This window comes from Primulina eburnea, chromosome 14 (genome assembly GCF_022965805.1).
Source record: "Primulina eburnea isolate SZY01 chromosome 14, ASM2296580v1, whole genome shotgun sequence".
NCBI classification, from domain to species: domain Eukaryota; kingdom Viridiplantae; phylum Streptophyta; class Magnoliopsida; order Lamiales; family Gesneriaceae; genus Primulina; species Primulina eburnea.
In genome coordinates this window covers 26,629,309-26,645,545 of record NC_133114.1, presented here as the reverse complement: position 1 = coordinate 26,645,545, position 16,237 = coordinate 26,629,309, and the positions used below count along the sequence as shown (strand labels likewise).

The 16,237-nt window shown below is 34.4% G+C and overlaps 3 protein-coding genes across 4 annotated transcripts; 2 read left to right on the top strand and 1 right to left on the bottom strand.

Moving 5' to 3' along the window:
* Positions 1-1,094: 1,094 nt before the first annotated feature.
* LOC140812143 (desiccation-related protein PCC27-45) lies at positions 1,095-1,980 on the top strand. Its single transcript, XM_073170356.1, has 2 exons — positions 1,095-1,344; positions 1,564-1,980. Exons 1-2 carry the CDS (start codon positions 1,142-1,144, stop codon positions 1,814-1,816), a joined length of 456 nt encoding a protein of 151 aa, XP_073026457.1. The 5' UTR covers positions 1,095-1,141; the 3' UTR covers positions 1,817-1,980.
* A 5,615-nt stretch (positions 1,981-7,595) lies between these two features.
* LOC140812063 (RING-H2 finger protein ATL67) lies at positions 7,596-8,466 on the top strand. The gene has a single exon (XM_073170244.1). The coding sequence runs from the start codon at positions 7,725-7,727 to the stop codon at positions 8,304-8,306; it is 582 nt and encodes a 193-aa protein (XP_073026345.1). The 5' UTR covers positions 7,596-7,724; the 3' UTR covers positions 8,307-8,466.
* A 2,090-nt stretch (positions 8,467-10,556) lies between these two features.
* Positions 10,557-15,567, bottom strand: LOC140812639 (U11/U12 small nuclear ribonucleoprotein 59 kDa protein). Of its 2 annotated transcripts, XM_073170960.1 has the most exons (8): positions 15,160-15,562; positions 13,366-13,708; positions 13,181-13,264; positions 13,003-13,068; positions 12,163-12,235; positions 11,599-11,984; positions 11,213-11,253; positions 10,557-10,920 (listed from the first exon to the last, which is right to left on the bottom strand). In XM_073170960.1, exons 1-8 carry the CDS (start codon positions 15,357-15,359, stop codon positions 10,836-10,838), a joined length of 1,278 nt encoding a protein of 425 aa, XP_073027061.1. In that variant the 5' UTR covers positions 15,360-15,562; the 3' UTR covers positions 10,557-10,835. The 2 variants fall into 2 exon arrangements, with proteins under 2 accessions (XP_073027061.1, XP_073027062.1); XM_073170961.1 differs by lacking the exons at positions 10,557-10,920; positions 11,213-11,253 and adding an exon at positions 11,278-11,497 and having other exon boundaries at positions 15,160-15,567.
* Between the last annotated feature and the right edge of the window lie 670 nt (positions 15,568-16,237).

Sequence of the window (16,237 nt, the reverse complement as noted above, 5' to 3'; positions counted from 1 at the left end):
GAGTGTTTGCAACATGATTAACATGAAAAAAAAAAAAAAAAAAAAAAAGATTTTCATCATCTATATTGAGAAATCAGAGGCCAAAATTTCAATTAATTCTTCGTCAAATGTTTTAAGAGATGCAAAAATACAATCTCAAATCACAATTGAAAAATTATTCAAAAAATCAAAATGCATATTTGTAGCTAATGTGGTTCTCTCATTTATTTCATTGCAGCCGATGGATAATATATCCCAACATCACTGGCCGCCTAATTATTTTCAGTGCCGGACCTCCGGTATCCCAATCTCCATCTTTTAATTTACATGAATTTATTAAAAGTTGATAGTAGGTGTCTTGTGAAACGATATCACATAGTTTTATCTGTGAGACAAGTCAATCATCTCTATATTTATAATAAAAAGTAATATTTTTCATGGATAACTCAAATATAATATATATCTTTGAAATAAAAAATATATATGACAATTCATTGCCTTTCTCAACGTTAGTGCAAAAATTTGTCGATGGTCCCGTGGAAATCTCTCGTTGGAACGCTAAAAAATTATATGGGTTTTGATCAATAGAAAAAAAACATATTGGGATTACCCCTAATCTGCCCTAAGCCCTCTTCCCTTCAAACTAAGCATTCATCATGCTCTCACACACGCATATTTCTTATCTTCTAGACCATATTTTCAAGATGAAAGCGAAATCCTGTTCGTCCACGCCGAGTGTTCCAATTATTTGGCTAAGATATTATATGATTGATGGATTAGAATTTGTGCTTATCCTTAATTTCGAACAACAATTAAAATCTGTATATAGTCTATTCGTATGAAGCAAATGCAAGATGCTAGAGGAATCGATTTTTATTTTTTTGAATAAAAATTAACTAGCTCCACCTATGTTGTGGGAATTGATTTTTATTTCTTTGTCTAAATGACAATGCTTGGTGACCCATTAACACGCGTTTGCATCACCGAATTCCTCGCATTTCTGTCCCAACAATTTTACACAGATGTCGCTACATGGACCAGGTGCCCAGAATCCAACACGTGTCCTTTTTACCCCCTTCACTATAAATTCATAAACCCCACATTCAGAGTTTCTGTAACTATAATTATTATCATATTTTAATCGAAAAAAAAAAATTTGAAAATGAATTTGGTGGACAAGGCTAAGAATTTTGTAGCAGACAAAGTGGCTGACGTTAAGAAGCCTGAAGCTTCGATAACGGACGTCGATCTGAAGGACGTCGGCAGTCAGGGAATCACTTATTTGGCGAAGGTCTGCGTCAAGAATCCTTACGGCGTCTCCGTTCCCATCTGCGACATCAAGTACTCACTCAAAAGCGTCGACAGGTTTTTTCTTCTTTCGTATAATTTCGCTCAATCAGAACGAACATAGTTCGAATTCATTTTAAATTTCACTCGAATCTATGTTGACGATCATTCGACTAATTGAATCGATTTATAGAATTCACAAGTAATTAACATTACCGACCAAAATAAGTTAGAACAAAATCTAATGGTGTTGAAACATGAATTTATTTAACTAGAATCTGGTTGTGATACATGTAGGATAATAGCTTCGGGTGATGTACCGGATCCAGGATCTTTGAAAGGGAACGACGATACGATGCTAGACGTAGGCATAAAGGTGCCACACAGTGTGCTAGTGAGCTTGATAAAGGACATCGGCGCAGATTGGGATGTGGACTACTTGCTCGAAATCAAGCTCATCGTGGATCTTCCTGTCGTCGGAAACATAACCATTCCCCTTTCTCAGAAGGGGGAGATGAAGCTTCCCTCTTTCTCCGACTTCTTTAAATAAGATTTCCGCCGGAGGAACTGTGATGTTTCATGATTGAAGACTCGCTTCTTTGCCACATCTCATGTCCGATCGACTAATTAAATACTACTGAAAGCTTTACTTGTTGTATTTTAAATATATGAATAATAATAATAATAAATCCCGCGAGTTTATTGAGATTTTTACATTCGGTGTGCACCGTGAATTGATTCTATATCTATTGGACGAATCTGAGTGAATATTAGTAAAAAAAATTAACATTTTTAAATGTTTGAGCTTATTTGTCTACATTTAATATATAATTATATAATATTAATAAATTATTAAAACTCATAAAATTTTATTCAAATTTGAGTAAGAAAAAAGTTCGTATGCGTATAGTTGAAACAAATATCTCGAAACAATATCTATATATAAAATCAACTCGAAAAACTTGTGTGTTCGGTTTCAATAAGATATCTTCGACAAGATTGTGAAACATTTTTTATTTTTTATTTTCATATTGTTTGGTTGATTATTTTCCCGAATTTTACTTTTTATTATTAATAAGAAAATATAATATAATATAATAATTTTTCATCTCAATTTTTACTTTAAATAATGTTTTACTTGTCAAAAGCAATATTGCAAATCACGGTTTTTTTTTAAAATAATTTAAATTTTAAAATTAATTTCAAAACTAATTTAAAAAAAGAAAGTGTTGCAAAACTAATGTAATCAAGCTGCTCCAGCAGCGTCCTTGCTTGCAGTGATCGTGCGATGGAATTTTTAGCGACGGAATATATTCAACAACTGTTGCTAAAATCAAATCCGCAACGGTTTTTATTAACCGTCGTTAAAATTAAATTGCGACAGTTTTATTACCGTCGCTAAATTTTGCGACTATTAATAACTGTCGTTAAAATGGAGAACACCGTCGCTAATATACAAACCGTCGGGGTTTCGAAATTTTGGTATTGTTGTTTATTTAATTAATTTAGACATTATATTTAAATATTTCACTAAAAAAACACGTAAAAAGTTAATATATTATATTTTACAATATATTTATATTATTAATTTATGTGAAACAGTCTCACGAGTCTTATTTTCTGAGATATGACAAAAATTCATGGGAAACAGTCTCACGAGTCTTATTTTCTGAGACATCTATCTTATTTGGGTCGTCAGTTAAAAATAAAAAATATTATTTTTTATGCTAATAATATTATTTTTTATTGTAAATATCGATAGGGTTGACGCGTCTCATAGATAAAAATTCGTGAGACCGTCTCACAAGACCCTACTCTAGAGATATTATGAACGAACTTTATTATGTTTCTTATTATTATTATTTAAAAAAATTTAAGTTTTTAAATATGAAATTATATCTTATATCTATAGAATAATTACCTTCGAAACACAATCGTTTTTATCATCGAATTAATCTCTTTTTGAGAAAATAAAATAAAAGAAAACATTACTATTCAAACCGGTATTTTCAAGAACCTCTACTATTTGATATAGAAAAAAACAGAAAAGAAATTCAGTCATCCCTGAATCACTGAAAGAACTAGTAGAGGTTCCTGAAAAATATTTTCGTGATGAATTTTTCTTTGTTTTTTTCCTCTCTCTTCACTACTACAAAAATAGTTTTTCGCAGTGCGCAAATTCATTTTCCGCAGCGCACATTGCATGCTGCAAAGATGCAAGCCGTTGAAAGTTCAAGATTATCCGCGGCGAACATGTGCACGCTGTTAATACTATTATCTGCGGCATGCATATGCACGCTGTTAATACAATTATCGATAGCGTTCAATGTAGTGACCCGTTCCAGGATCACCTACTAAGCAAGAACTTAAGCATGCACTTTACTTAATAACAGTAATCAGAGATAACAGCGGAAATAGTCAACAATCTATAAATATACAATCCAATCGAAGTCTATAATAACTCAACTAAAAAAACAAGTACAACCATATCGAATAGAACAATACCGAAAACTAAACCAACCAGCTACTCAACGTCCTCCTCCTGCTCCTCCTGAGCTGTCCAACCTGAGGCCTGCCCCTTGGGAATGGGGTGTCCAAGAATAAACAAAACCGAGGACGTGAGCGATAAGAACGCCCAGTACAAAAGTATGAGTATACAGACCTATATGAAATGCACATGCTATGATCATGATACCGGGGTAGTCAAGAAACAGGAATCACAAAAGGATCTCAACAATGCTCAGTCTAGAGGCGCCAAGTGGATAGTGCCGCGCGGTCCAACCTCTGGGTCACTGCATCCACTACAAGACAGACGTGGACCTAAAATGTCCCGGACCACCGAAGCCCTCCCGACCCGTCGGCCACTGTGTACTCTCGGTGTCCATGCGTCCACAAGACAGGGCTGAGCGGCCCCAAGATATAGCTTATCTCGAAAGAGATACAGCTCAACAGCAAAGGCTATCTCAAAGGAGAATACGGCTCAACGTGAAATGCAACGTGCAGTAATAAACGTGACATAATAGCATGCATCATATGACATATATCAATGCACCACATAATCATGCAACACATATATGAATGTATACTCAACCAGGATATCTCGGATAGTACTTTCGTACCTCTATCACTGCAATCCTAATCCACTGGAACAACCAGACAACAGGTCTAATCCAAGCCTATTCATCAAAAGCATACCCAATGAACAATACTACCATGCTCGGCTAGCAAAACCAGTACTCCCTAGTACTACCAAAGGTTTAGGGTTTACCTTCGTCCGACGACAGCCCTTTGATGCCGCTATCTCCCAACTAGAGCACAGCTCTGCTACAAGACCAGCAGCTCCCCGCTAGTGCCCAAATCTCGGAAATAAGACTAGAACCTGTCAGAAACGACTGAAATGCTATGGAATTCTCTGAATTGGCGAGTCAAAATGAGGAAATCCGACCACTATTTATAGGCCATGTTCGGATCGTCCGAACCCTCTTCGGAACGTCCGAACTCTTACGTGTCCATTGGCTCTTGACAGCTCATGTTCGGATCCACCGAACATACACTTCGGACCGTCCGAACTTGCACGTGTCCAGCTGCTCTTGACACCTCATGATCGGATCCACCGAACCTACACTTCGGAACGTCCGAACTCCCACGTGTCGATCAACTCTTGACACCTAATGATCGGATCCACCGAACTCACTTCGGACCTTCCGAACTCTTCGGTGCTTCCGAACCATCTTCGGACCTTCCGATCATAATTAATCACCATTAATCCGTTAATTACCCAATTTGGAATTCGGGCTACTACATTCAATGTACCAAAATACCAAAATTTCGAAACCGCGACGGTTTACAAACCGTCGCTAATATTAACGACGGTGTTTCCCATTATAGCGACGGTTATAAACCGTCGCAAATGTAGCGACCGTAATAAAACCGTCGCAAATATAATTTTAGCGACGATTAGCAAAAACCGTCGCGGATGTGATTGTAGCGACGGTTAGCCAAAACTGTCGCGGATGTGATTTTAGCGACGATGTTTGGAAAATATTCCGTAACTAAAATTTCCGTCGCGCAGACGTGGCTCCAGCTGTGCAGCATCCGCGCTGACGAAGCACGGACGCTGCTCCACGTGAGCAGCGTCCCCGCTTTGTAAGCGCGTATTGCATTAGTTTTGCTACATTTTTTTTTTAAAATTAGTTTTGAAATTAATTTTAAAATTTAAATTATTTTCTAAAAAAAACCTTGCAAATCACATATTTGAAAAATATAATAATTACACTTATATAACATCTAATTGCAATATTATAGAACACATAAATCTAGTTCGTCGTAATGTTGTGAATAGTTTGTCTCGTATAGAAAAATTAAGTATATTGTGTTATATTTTATGAAAGAGTAAGAATAATTGGTCAAAATATTTTCTCGCGCACGCCGACGTGAGAGATGCAAATCAAGAGTTCGATTTGAATAGGAAAAATCTTGACTCGTGTCCAAAGATATGAGTGTGATATGGGTACATCGAATGCCAAACCGGGCAAGACAAAAATCGGCTAGTTAGGCTATGTCACCTTTCACATTCCATCTCACAGACTGTTGATTGTTGGTGCTTCGTACGACTGTCTATTGATGGCAACTTTTGGCTTTTTCGTGTATGAATGATATCATCTTGTATAAATAAAAAATGTGCCAAGCTTGAAATAAAACACAAGAAACATCCACTTTTTCTCTCGTCTCGTTCATGCTTTCCGCCTACTGATTATTCCCTACGCAAACACCAGAAAGATCCACTTAGGTTCTATGTGCTCTTCTGATAAAGTTCAGGTATTATTTCGTTCGTCAGTGTGGTGATTTGTGAAATATCGTTACAGATATGCTTGTTGTATCGTGGAAAACAGTCGTCTGGTTCAATCCTCGAAGTACATACCCAATGAGACGAATTTGTTTTAAGAAAATTGTACTCGCTACATAGCTTGGTTTGATTTTGTTATAAGATAAACAATACTCGTACTTTCAAGTGTACTACTTTGTCTTTTTTACTAGTTTACTTCTATTAGCAATTTAGCCAACATAAGATTCATAATTCACGTGAAAATAAAAAAAATTAAAAACAAAAATTGACCACTGGATGCGAGTATAGGATAATACCTTCGTTTTAGGATCATTTAATACCATCGCTTCTTAAACGTGGATATGATTAATTCCTTACATGGGGTTAATCTTTCAACAAATAACATCTCAATAGTCTTACATTATAAATCTAAAATTAATTTTTAATAAAGTCATATAAACAATTAAACGCCATATTAAAATTCATTAAAATTTTATGATCAATTGATTATATTAACGAATCATGCGTGAATTGTTATCTAATTTTACACATATTTATTAAATCTTATCAATATACAAAACATAAATTTAATTAAATTATAGCTATTAATTTATAATAATTTCATATAATATTTTGGATGTTCGTTTGACGTGAAAGTAAGGTGCTTGAATGTCTTTGTCTATATAATGAAATTATAGTTAATATTTATGGTGGTTATTGGTCCATTCGATATTTTTTAAATACATTTTCTACAAATTTTGTTTTAATCCGTCTCTTAGTTTTCACCACTTTAATTGACATTTAATATTGATCCGTTTGTGAAAATGAATACCAAAATTGATGTTTTATAATAAGCAAAAATTTGTGTGAGACGGTCTCACGGATAGTATTTTGTGAGACGAGTCTTTTATTTGGGTAATCAATGAAAAATTATTATTTTCTATGATAATATTATAATTTTTTTTTGTAAATATCGATATGATTGACCCGTCTCATAAATAAAAATTCGTAAGATCATTTCACAAAAGACATACTTTTTATAATATGATTCGTGGCCCAAATCTATTTGAATTCCCACTTCAAATTTCAAAATCCATAAGGAAATCCAAAACGACACTCGAAACTCTCGAAGTCTCGGTCAATGTTCCTCTACCATTTATTGGACTGATATTTCCTTCACATATGAGTACGTTCCTCCACAAAATTTGGATATCAATTATAATTTTGGTATTTCGATTTTTCGTAAATTGTTTTTATTATTATTATCTCAATTCAAAATGTAATATAAATATTTTTATTAATAACAGTTTTATCTACACAAAATAAAGAATTCAATTTAACGACGTTATTTTTATTGATGATATTTTTTTTATATAATAATATTTAAAATTTAAATATATTCATTAAATTATATAAATAATTATAAATAATAAACAAATATTTATTAATTTTAATATAATTAATAAAAAATCCAAGTTGTATATAAATGAGGAGGTTGATGTGAATTAAATGCTGCAACAAAGCACCTCACCCACTATCTCCGTTATAGCCCATTCTACCCCTGTTATCCCTTGAATTCTTCTTCCTTCCGGATGGCCCTTTTCTTCCCCACCACCACTTTCCTCCTCTCCCAATGTCCGCCACCACTCCTCCTGTCAAATCCTCCTTCTCTCAGAACTTCAGCTCCATAGGACTTGGCTACGCCATCGCAATTGCCTTCGGCTTCCTCGTCCTCTTCTCCACCATCCTTCTCGCATCCTATATCTGCTGCCGTTCAGCAACCGCACGCCGACGCCGCCGACATCATCGCTCCCTGTCTTCCACAAACCCCGCTCCCTCCACTGAGAACAGCGTCTACCTCCCTCGGATAATCTTCGTCGCCGAGGATGACGAGAGCGACTCACAAAACGTGGTCGTCGGGCTCGATCAGGCGGTCATCGACTCTTACCCAAAGTTCGTATTCTCGAAGAGAAACGGAAACGGGGGAAACGAAACCGTCTGCTCGATCTGTTTGTGTGAGTATAGGGAAACGGAAATGCTGAGGATGCTACCAGATTGTAGGCACTACTTTCACGTTATGTGTGTTGATGCCTGGCTTAAGCTGAATGCGTCGTGTCCCGTTTGCCGTAACTCTCCGTTGCCGACGCCGTTATCCACGCCGTTGCAGGAAGTGGTACCGCTCTCTCAATACTCCGATGGCCGGAGGAGAGCATAATTAGGGGTGAATTGGTAACTGATTAATTATTAAAGGGTAGATTGCCATGTTTTAGGATAGGTGTGGGGCGTTTTTTAAAACTGTAAAAAAGTTTTGGGTTGCTTTGGGGATTATTTATTTTTAGCCTTTTCTTGTGTTAATTAATAATTAATTTTAGATATGTCTTTTTGAGATAATGGAATTATATATATATATATATATATATATATATATATATATATATTATTATATATAAAGTGTGAGGACCTCATAGTAACTACTTAGAGAGGACATTAACTTTTTTTTTTCACTTTTACCCTTATGTGATATTAATATTATACTTTTGTTTTTTGTTTTTTTTTTTTAATTTCAACACGCTTTTATTTTTTATTTTTTTTATTTCAATCATTAAATATAAATATAGTCCCTCCAAAATTTGTCAAATTTCATTTTAGTACATTGATAATAATAAAAAAGATTGTAACTACACGCAACGCGTGTGCATAATAACTAGTATATATTTATGAGTGTTGATATGCTACATAGCTATCGTACACACTTATATAAGCACCGATGAGGTGTCACTCATCTATTGGATGTGCAATTTTTCTATATTTTATCACGTCCAATGGTTGAGTGACACTTCATTGATGCTCACATAGGTATGTACTGTACGGTAGGTGTCTAGTATATCAAAATTTATATATATATATATATATATATATATATATATATATATATAATTTTGATGGATATTATAAATTTGAAGATAGGATATGCAAAAGCTCTCTTTCTTTCTTATGTACTTCTCTTTTTGTTACTAATTTTTCGGAGTAGTGTTTTTCTGATAATGAATCGAAGTTCGTGTCTGACTGATAATCAAACTCAATCAAATAGAGCTGAACTCAAATGTGCGTTGAGTTCTCACTCATTTTAAAATTTTCGATTAATGGATTTTAGAACTTCAAATTCATGTAATTTATTCGATAATTTTCATTTATATATAGATTTTAAATTCACAATATATCACTGTTTAAATATTTATTAATGTTAGCTTAATGAAAATATATATATATATATATATATATATATATATATATATATGTATATTGATGATTACAATCCATCTAAAATATAAATTTGAAACATCCACCATGCAAAAGTTATATTTTTAATTTTGTAATTTTGAATATTTTTCATTTTTATTATGTTATACAATTTAGTACACTCGTTTGTATTTCTTTCAACTTTAGTCTTTTTTCCACCAAAAAATATTCACTTTGACCATTCGAAAATACTTATCTGTTAAATATCAATATGAAAATAATTAAACATGGAAAAATTACAAATTAGTCGATATATATTAATTCTATTTATGGACAAATCTAACGCTGGGACACAAACAGTTCTTTTAATACAAAACACAAAAAGATGATGCAAGCCAATATTGACGATGGAGAAAATAAATATAGTTATCCAGCAAAATGTATGAGGAAAAACTGGTGAGACGGTCTCCGGGTCATATTGAGTTATTTGGGTCACAAATATTCCGTTTAAATAGGTGGTGATCTCACGATTTATAGACGTCTCATTATATATTATTAATAACTATGTATAGAGAAGACACTAATTTTTTTTTTCAATTTTACCTTTATATGATATTAATATTATATTTTTGGTTTTTTTTTAAATTTCAACACACACTTTTATTTTTATTTTTTTTATTTCAATAATTCAAATATCAATTAGTCTCTCTATAATTTTTCAAATTTCAGTACATCGATAATGATAAAAAAGATTGTATACACACGCATCGCGAGTAATTAGTATTTTATTAAAATTGAGGAGATGATAGTAACCACCTAGGATAAACACAATTTTTTTTCAGCTTTACACTTATATGATACTAATATTATATTTTTGTTTTTTTTTTTTAAAAAAAAATCTCACACTTTTATTTTTTTATTTTAACAATTCAAATATCAATTTAGTCCTTCTATAATTTGTCAAATTTCACTTTAGTTCGTCGATAATGATACAAAAGATTGTACACACACCACACATTACAGCACAAATTTTCTGTAGAAAAATTATAATGATTTTATAACAAAATATTAAGAAATTTTATAACAAACACATTGTTTGGAACGTCCATGCAAATTAATTTTCGAATCGAACAAATATAAATTTTTCATTAAAACCATATTATGTCTCGGTATGTTTTGTAAACCAGTTCGTGTGATACATAATTCATTCCGCTTTTAACATTCAATTTGCTGCTAATTTATATACAATGATTTCATCAAAATATTTGTCACCGTCCTTTCTATAATCAAAATTTCGAGAACGAAATATAATTTAAAAATGGGATGGAACTATTTATTCTATGTTAACCAGTAAGACTGTTCTTTCTGTACTAACTGATTACAAATACAAGATGATTTGGCAGCTTTCTTGTTCGCAAAATCACCCATGTCTCTGCCTGATTCAGTTAATTGAACCTCGTTATCTACTACTCTCCGGAATTAAGCTAAGATATCCGTGGCTCGTTCAAGAATCGGGTCTCTTCATCAGGTAGGATGCCCATATCTCATCTGCTGGAGGGGGAGGTTGAACCCAATGCCCCGGTATTCGGCTGCAATAAAGTTAAGTACAATTAAGGAAGCGTAACACAGGAATAAATCAGTGCTGTAAAGAATAATGAAATGTGGAAGATATCAAGTAAAATGAATGATGAGCGATAATGCAAGCATTGAAAACATTCTGCGACAAACTCAGCGGTGTAAAGGATAATGAAATGTGGAGCTCTTTAATCTCGTGAATATTGATGCTTTTGGTTAGATCCAGTGTTTCCCATTCTTATCCCATCACGACGCACATAAACGAGAATTCAAAAAGAAAGTCAAACATGGTTAAGGGGTGAATACCTTCCTCCAGGCCTTATATATGCATCCCATGTTCTTCTTACCTGCATAGAATCATAAAATTACAGGGATCAGCCGATACATGGAGATGTCAGCCTGTCATAAATCATGAATAAGGTAATATTTTGACTTGCTATTGTGAAGCAATAAAGAAAATATGTAATCATTTCAAGTGAAAAGCCTCCAACAGACGAATAATCTCACGGTTATACATGTACTTCAGTACTCACTTGTATCCTGTCAAGAAACATATAGCTTCTGCACGACAAAGGAAAAGGGAAGAAAGCCCTAAAGTAAAAGAGGACATTGCAGCTACATCAAATCTCCAGCCATGTGAGGGGAAAGGTACAAGAAAAAGTAAAGGAACTCAAAAGGACAATGGAGATCACCTCGATAAGTGTGCCCATATCAGTATTGCTGCCATGATAGTAATGGTAAAATTCCAATGGCAAATTAGCAACCGAATCATAGGCACTGCCAGAACCAGGTTCTTTGGATCCATGGCTTGATTCTTTCTTAGCAACCGACATTGGAACTAAGTTGTTTGTGCTCTCATTGTTCTGGTCTTGATTTTCCCTACCTCCAGTATGACTGCGTTCATGTTCTTCTGAATCTGGTGCATGACTCTGGATATGTCTTCTTGATTCCTCAGCAGTAGCTATGGCATCTTTAGCAGCATCTGTGTCAGCTGCAGCTATTGCTTGACGCTCCTCTTCCTCAACCTCAGCTCTCACTCGTTCAAGAAACTTATCATCCTCTTCAGGAAGAAAATGACCTGTATGATAATATCATTTGATCAAATAGGCTCTCTCCTCTGTGATGCTAAGATCTCGACATGACTCAGCTCAAACTAGTAAAACAGAGCATTTTAGTCAACAAGAAGTCTGTAAGTACTCGGTATTGCAGAGCTACTATAGGCTTTATCTAGGAACCAGATTGTTGATGTAATTTACCTTGTTTTTTCAATTTCTGTATCCTGATAGAACGTAGTTCCTGTAGCTTTTCAACAATCAACACCATCTCAAGCTGAAATTAGATTATAGTAGGGTAAATTAATTTGGTTGACGAGCTTAAGGGAAATAGGCAAAAAGCAGGAATAAAATATTCAGTCAGAGCAGCATAAACAACAGTCTACCAGTATGGAGCAAACGAGCATCCTCAAAGCAATGACAGCAAATAAAGGTATGTGACTCAATTATCAGGACATTTAGCATAGCAAAAAGGATGTAAACAGGATGAATTTGCAAGTGGTAACAACCACCTAGTTGTTTCGAAGTATATGGGACCTTTGACGTGTTTGATGGATGGATCATGACGAGGACAGCCAAAAGTAAACAATAAACATAAGGCAACATGCTCATGTTGTGACTCCAAATCATTAAAGCAGTATGCAAGTTATGGTTCTCTTAAAATGAACTATAGCGAGAATGAATAATAGGTTAGAACTTTCTGCCTGTTTGTTATGTTTCTATCCATGCGTCAGATGAGAAACTATAACATGTATGAAGGGTGATGAACACAATTCAAACTAATGGCAAAATAATTTAAAAGTGAGCAATCCCCTATATTTCCACAAGAAAAAGGTCGGTGATAATATTTAACTTCCGAATATGAAAATATCACTTTTTACATTTATCATGGAGATGGACAAGACAGTTTAAGAAAGAGCATAAAGTTAGAAAGACATCTGTCACACAAGGAACATATCTGTCGAGAGGCAATCGATGTTTTTAAATGATTCAGATTACAATAACCTACTAAAACAAAGTAAAATGTATCCTAAGCACCCTCACCTCAGACTCCAGCCTCTTTTTCTCCTCTTTCGCCTTAAGCTTGGCTATTTCCTTCATCTTTTCTACCTGCAAAATAATATGACTTCTTTACTTAGTCAAAGGGACAATAAGGGGCAGTGAAAATTCAAACACACTATAAATAACATAATTAAGAAGTAAATATTATGCAAGTCAGTACCTTGCGCTGTGCTATATCTTTGGCAATCTCCCTGGCCCTCCATTCATCAGCTTTTTTATCTATTTGATCGAATTTCTCTCTCTCCTGAGACCATGAAAGTTTTAAAGACAAATCATGAGCTAAATTACATACTGAAAAAATAAAGACTAAAAAATGACATAAGAAAGTCTATTACATTATGCTACCTTGGCTATGTGCTCGGCAATTTTCCTTCTCTTCCGTTTCCGCCAAAGTTTATTTCTCTTGTACTTCATTATGTTATTGGCAAACCTTTCAACAGAAGATTTTTCTTCCCATGGACTGTTCTTGTCTGTGGCAACCCTGAATGGCTCCAGCTGAAATCTTAGTTTTGACATTATGGCATTTGTAGCATTCAATGACATTGATTCTTGGAACTCAACCCCAATCCGATTATCTTTCACAAATTTAGAAAAACTATCAATTGACAAGTTGATATCCATTCTATCTTCACCTTCGACGAGTCCTTCCTTCTCTTTCATCAAAATCATAATGTCCAACTCTTTTTTCCTGTTCGAATAAGCATTGCAATCAAAAACCAAACGATAAATTAAAAATGGTTTCTAGACCAGCAATATGTCAAGGAAGTATTAAATATTGGCGGCCCTTGTTGCCATTTGAAGGACTGAAATTCCAAACTATTCTATGAATGTATCTTTTTCGGTTTCAAGAACTTCCATTCAAAAGTAGGGGCTTTAACCACGAGGCCGTTCACCATATTGAATCTAGAACATTTACTGCAGTACATGTTTTGAATTATACTAGCACCTTGCCAGGTGTCTGCTACAAAGCCGCAAAAAGAACCTAGCTAAAAGTACCTAACCTACAGTTTCAACTTTGTAATCCTTTTCTCAAAGCTCATTTAAGATCACCTCACTGAAACAGTTTCCAGCTGAAAGACCATTACAAACTTGGAAAGAAATTATAAATTTGAAACCGAACTGAGAGCAATATGTCGTTTTTTTTCCGGAATAAACGTGTTTAAGCTTAAATCACTATTAGGGCATCTCCAACCCTATTCTCCATTTTTTCATTCTCTATACTAATGGAGTATTGCATTCTCTATTTAAAAAATCTTCTCCAACCCATATTCTCTAAATTTTATAAATTCTTTATTTTTTATATTTTTTATTCCAAATTATTTAATATAAAAATAGTAATTATGTAATATGATATTAAACAAATTATGGAGCCGAAGGATCTTCTAATCTGTTGGGCCAGTTCTTCGGCGGAACTTCTCCATACGGGTCCGATCTAGGAGAGTACTAGTGTTTAGTCATCATTGCAGTGGAATAAAAATATGTCAATGTTTATTGCTTGTGAGTGTTTGTTTTAAGTTGTTGGTTTGTTTTATGATCGTCTATTTTATATGTTTTAATGTGAACTGTTTTTTATGTTTTAATGTGTATACATGTTTGATTTATCTCAAGTTAACTAATTCGATTTGTGTTGAAAAAAAACATGTAATGTATCATTTCACAATCTTATTTAATTATTATTTTCATTTGTTTTTTTCATCAAAATAATTCAATTACAATAAATAAATAAATAATAAAAAATGAGAAAACTTGAAATAAATTAAATAATACCAAAAAATCATTAAAATTTAGTAAAAGTATTGAAATAAACATTTAAATATATGAAATTAATAAAAAAAAAAATTAAAGGGTGTATTTGTAATTTTGGAGAATGGCATTTTCGTAAATAATGTCATTCTCCAAAATACATGGAGATGGAGTTGAGATTCTCCACAAATGGAGAATCACTATTCATCATTTCAAAATGGAGTAGGTATATGGAGAATGATTGGAGCAAGATTGATACCCTATTTTGGAGAAAATCTCGAGTAGCTCTACAACATCACATTTAAAGGCACACTGAAGCCTACAAATCTCTAATCACGCATACCAAATCGTTGATTCAAATTGAAGAGAACATAAATCAAGTTGATGCTTTCTTACAATGCTTTGGCGAGGTTCAAGGAATCGTGAACTTCCTTGAGACGGCTGCGGACATTGGCGTGTGTCCAGAAGGAAGCCGACGGAGGTGGAAAAGGAGGCAGCGCAGGCGGCAAGGGAGGAGGCATCGGTACAGGCGGAGCCCAAGGCGGAGGACCCATATTGAAAAAAGGAACCTGACCCATTGGATTCATCGGATTCATTCAGTTTCCGGTCTGTGATCAATCACCGGCGACTTTGTCGGGCCAATCGGGCGATTTGTACGAAAATTGGAGTGTACGCTGTATTAAAGTGGACTGCGTTTCTAAAACAAAAGGTGATTGGGCTGGCCCAAACAAATTTATATACGGGCAACATTTTTTACGTCACTTGGAATTGATTTTTTGAAGATGGGAAAAGTGAAGAAATCCCCGAAACATGAAAGCATGTATGTTTGCTGATTCTGTATGTGTGCTTTTATTCCGCACTCATTCTGTTTTTCTCCAAAAGGTGAAATCGCTCACCTTAGGCCGCTCCTCATCTCCGGCCCGACAGAAATGTGAGAAGAGATAAATCATGGCGACTCAGCCAACCAACAGCAATTAGACCTTATGCTACGCCGCGCACAAGAAGCTCCCCCTCATTGGAGGGAATTTAACTCCCGGGATGACATATTGTCTCATGCACGAGATTGCATGTTTTTTTCAAATGAGAAGGCAATGAAGATTCTAAAACAAAAAATTATTTGACCGAAATTATATATCTGACTGGTTTATTTCACATTTTATAGAGAACACGTGTCAATTTTTAGGCCCAATCAAAAAGGCAAACCAAAAAACAAGTGTGGCATAAAATTGAAGTGCAGAAAAACAACAGGTAACAATCACACAAAAGATGTCATCCTTTTACATACAAGTTTAGTAGCAGTTAGATGCCGATGCCCAACTTATTTCCTAGAATAATTCGGGAAGAGATTGTTTGAGCGCTCACCTTGTAATAACATGATATGTCTCATTCATTAGTTAGCGCTTATTTTAGCACACGAAACTCGCAACCACTATCTTTTCGGGGTGTATCTGTTTTTTTACTATTTTTTACTCAC

What these genes read in the sequence shown, in the direction of transcription:
- LOC140812143 (XM_073170356.1), top strand. Translation starts at nt 1,142, where the DNA reads ATGAATTTGGTGGACAAGGCTAAGAATTTTGTAGCAGACAAAGTGGCT. An exon ending in TCACTCAAAAGCGTCGACAG is followed by an intron (nt 1,345 to 1,563) that starts GTTTTTTCTTCT and finishes TGATACATGTAG; the next exon opens with GATAATAGCTTCGGGTGATG.
- LOC140812063 (XM_073170244.1), top strand. Translation starts at nt 7,725, where the DNA reads ATGTCCGCCACCACTCCTCCTGTCAAATCCTCCTTCTCTCAGAACTTC.
- LOC140812639 (XM_073170960.1), bottom strand. Translation starts at nt 15,359, where the DNA reads ATGAATCCGATGAATCCAATGGGTCAGGTTCCTTTTTTCAATATGGGT. An exon ending in ATATGGGCACACTTATCGAG is followed by an intron (nt 11,254 to 11,598) that starts GTGATCTCCATT and finishes GATTCTATGCAG; the next exon opens with GTAAGAAGAACATGGGATGC. An exon ending in TATATAAGGCCTGGAGGAAG is followed by an intron (nt 10,921 to 11,212) that starts GTATTCACCCCT and finishes ACTTTATTGCAG; the next exon opens with CCGAATACCGGGGCATTGGG.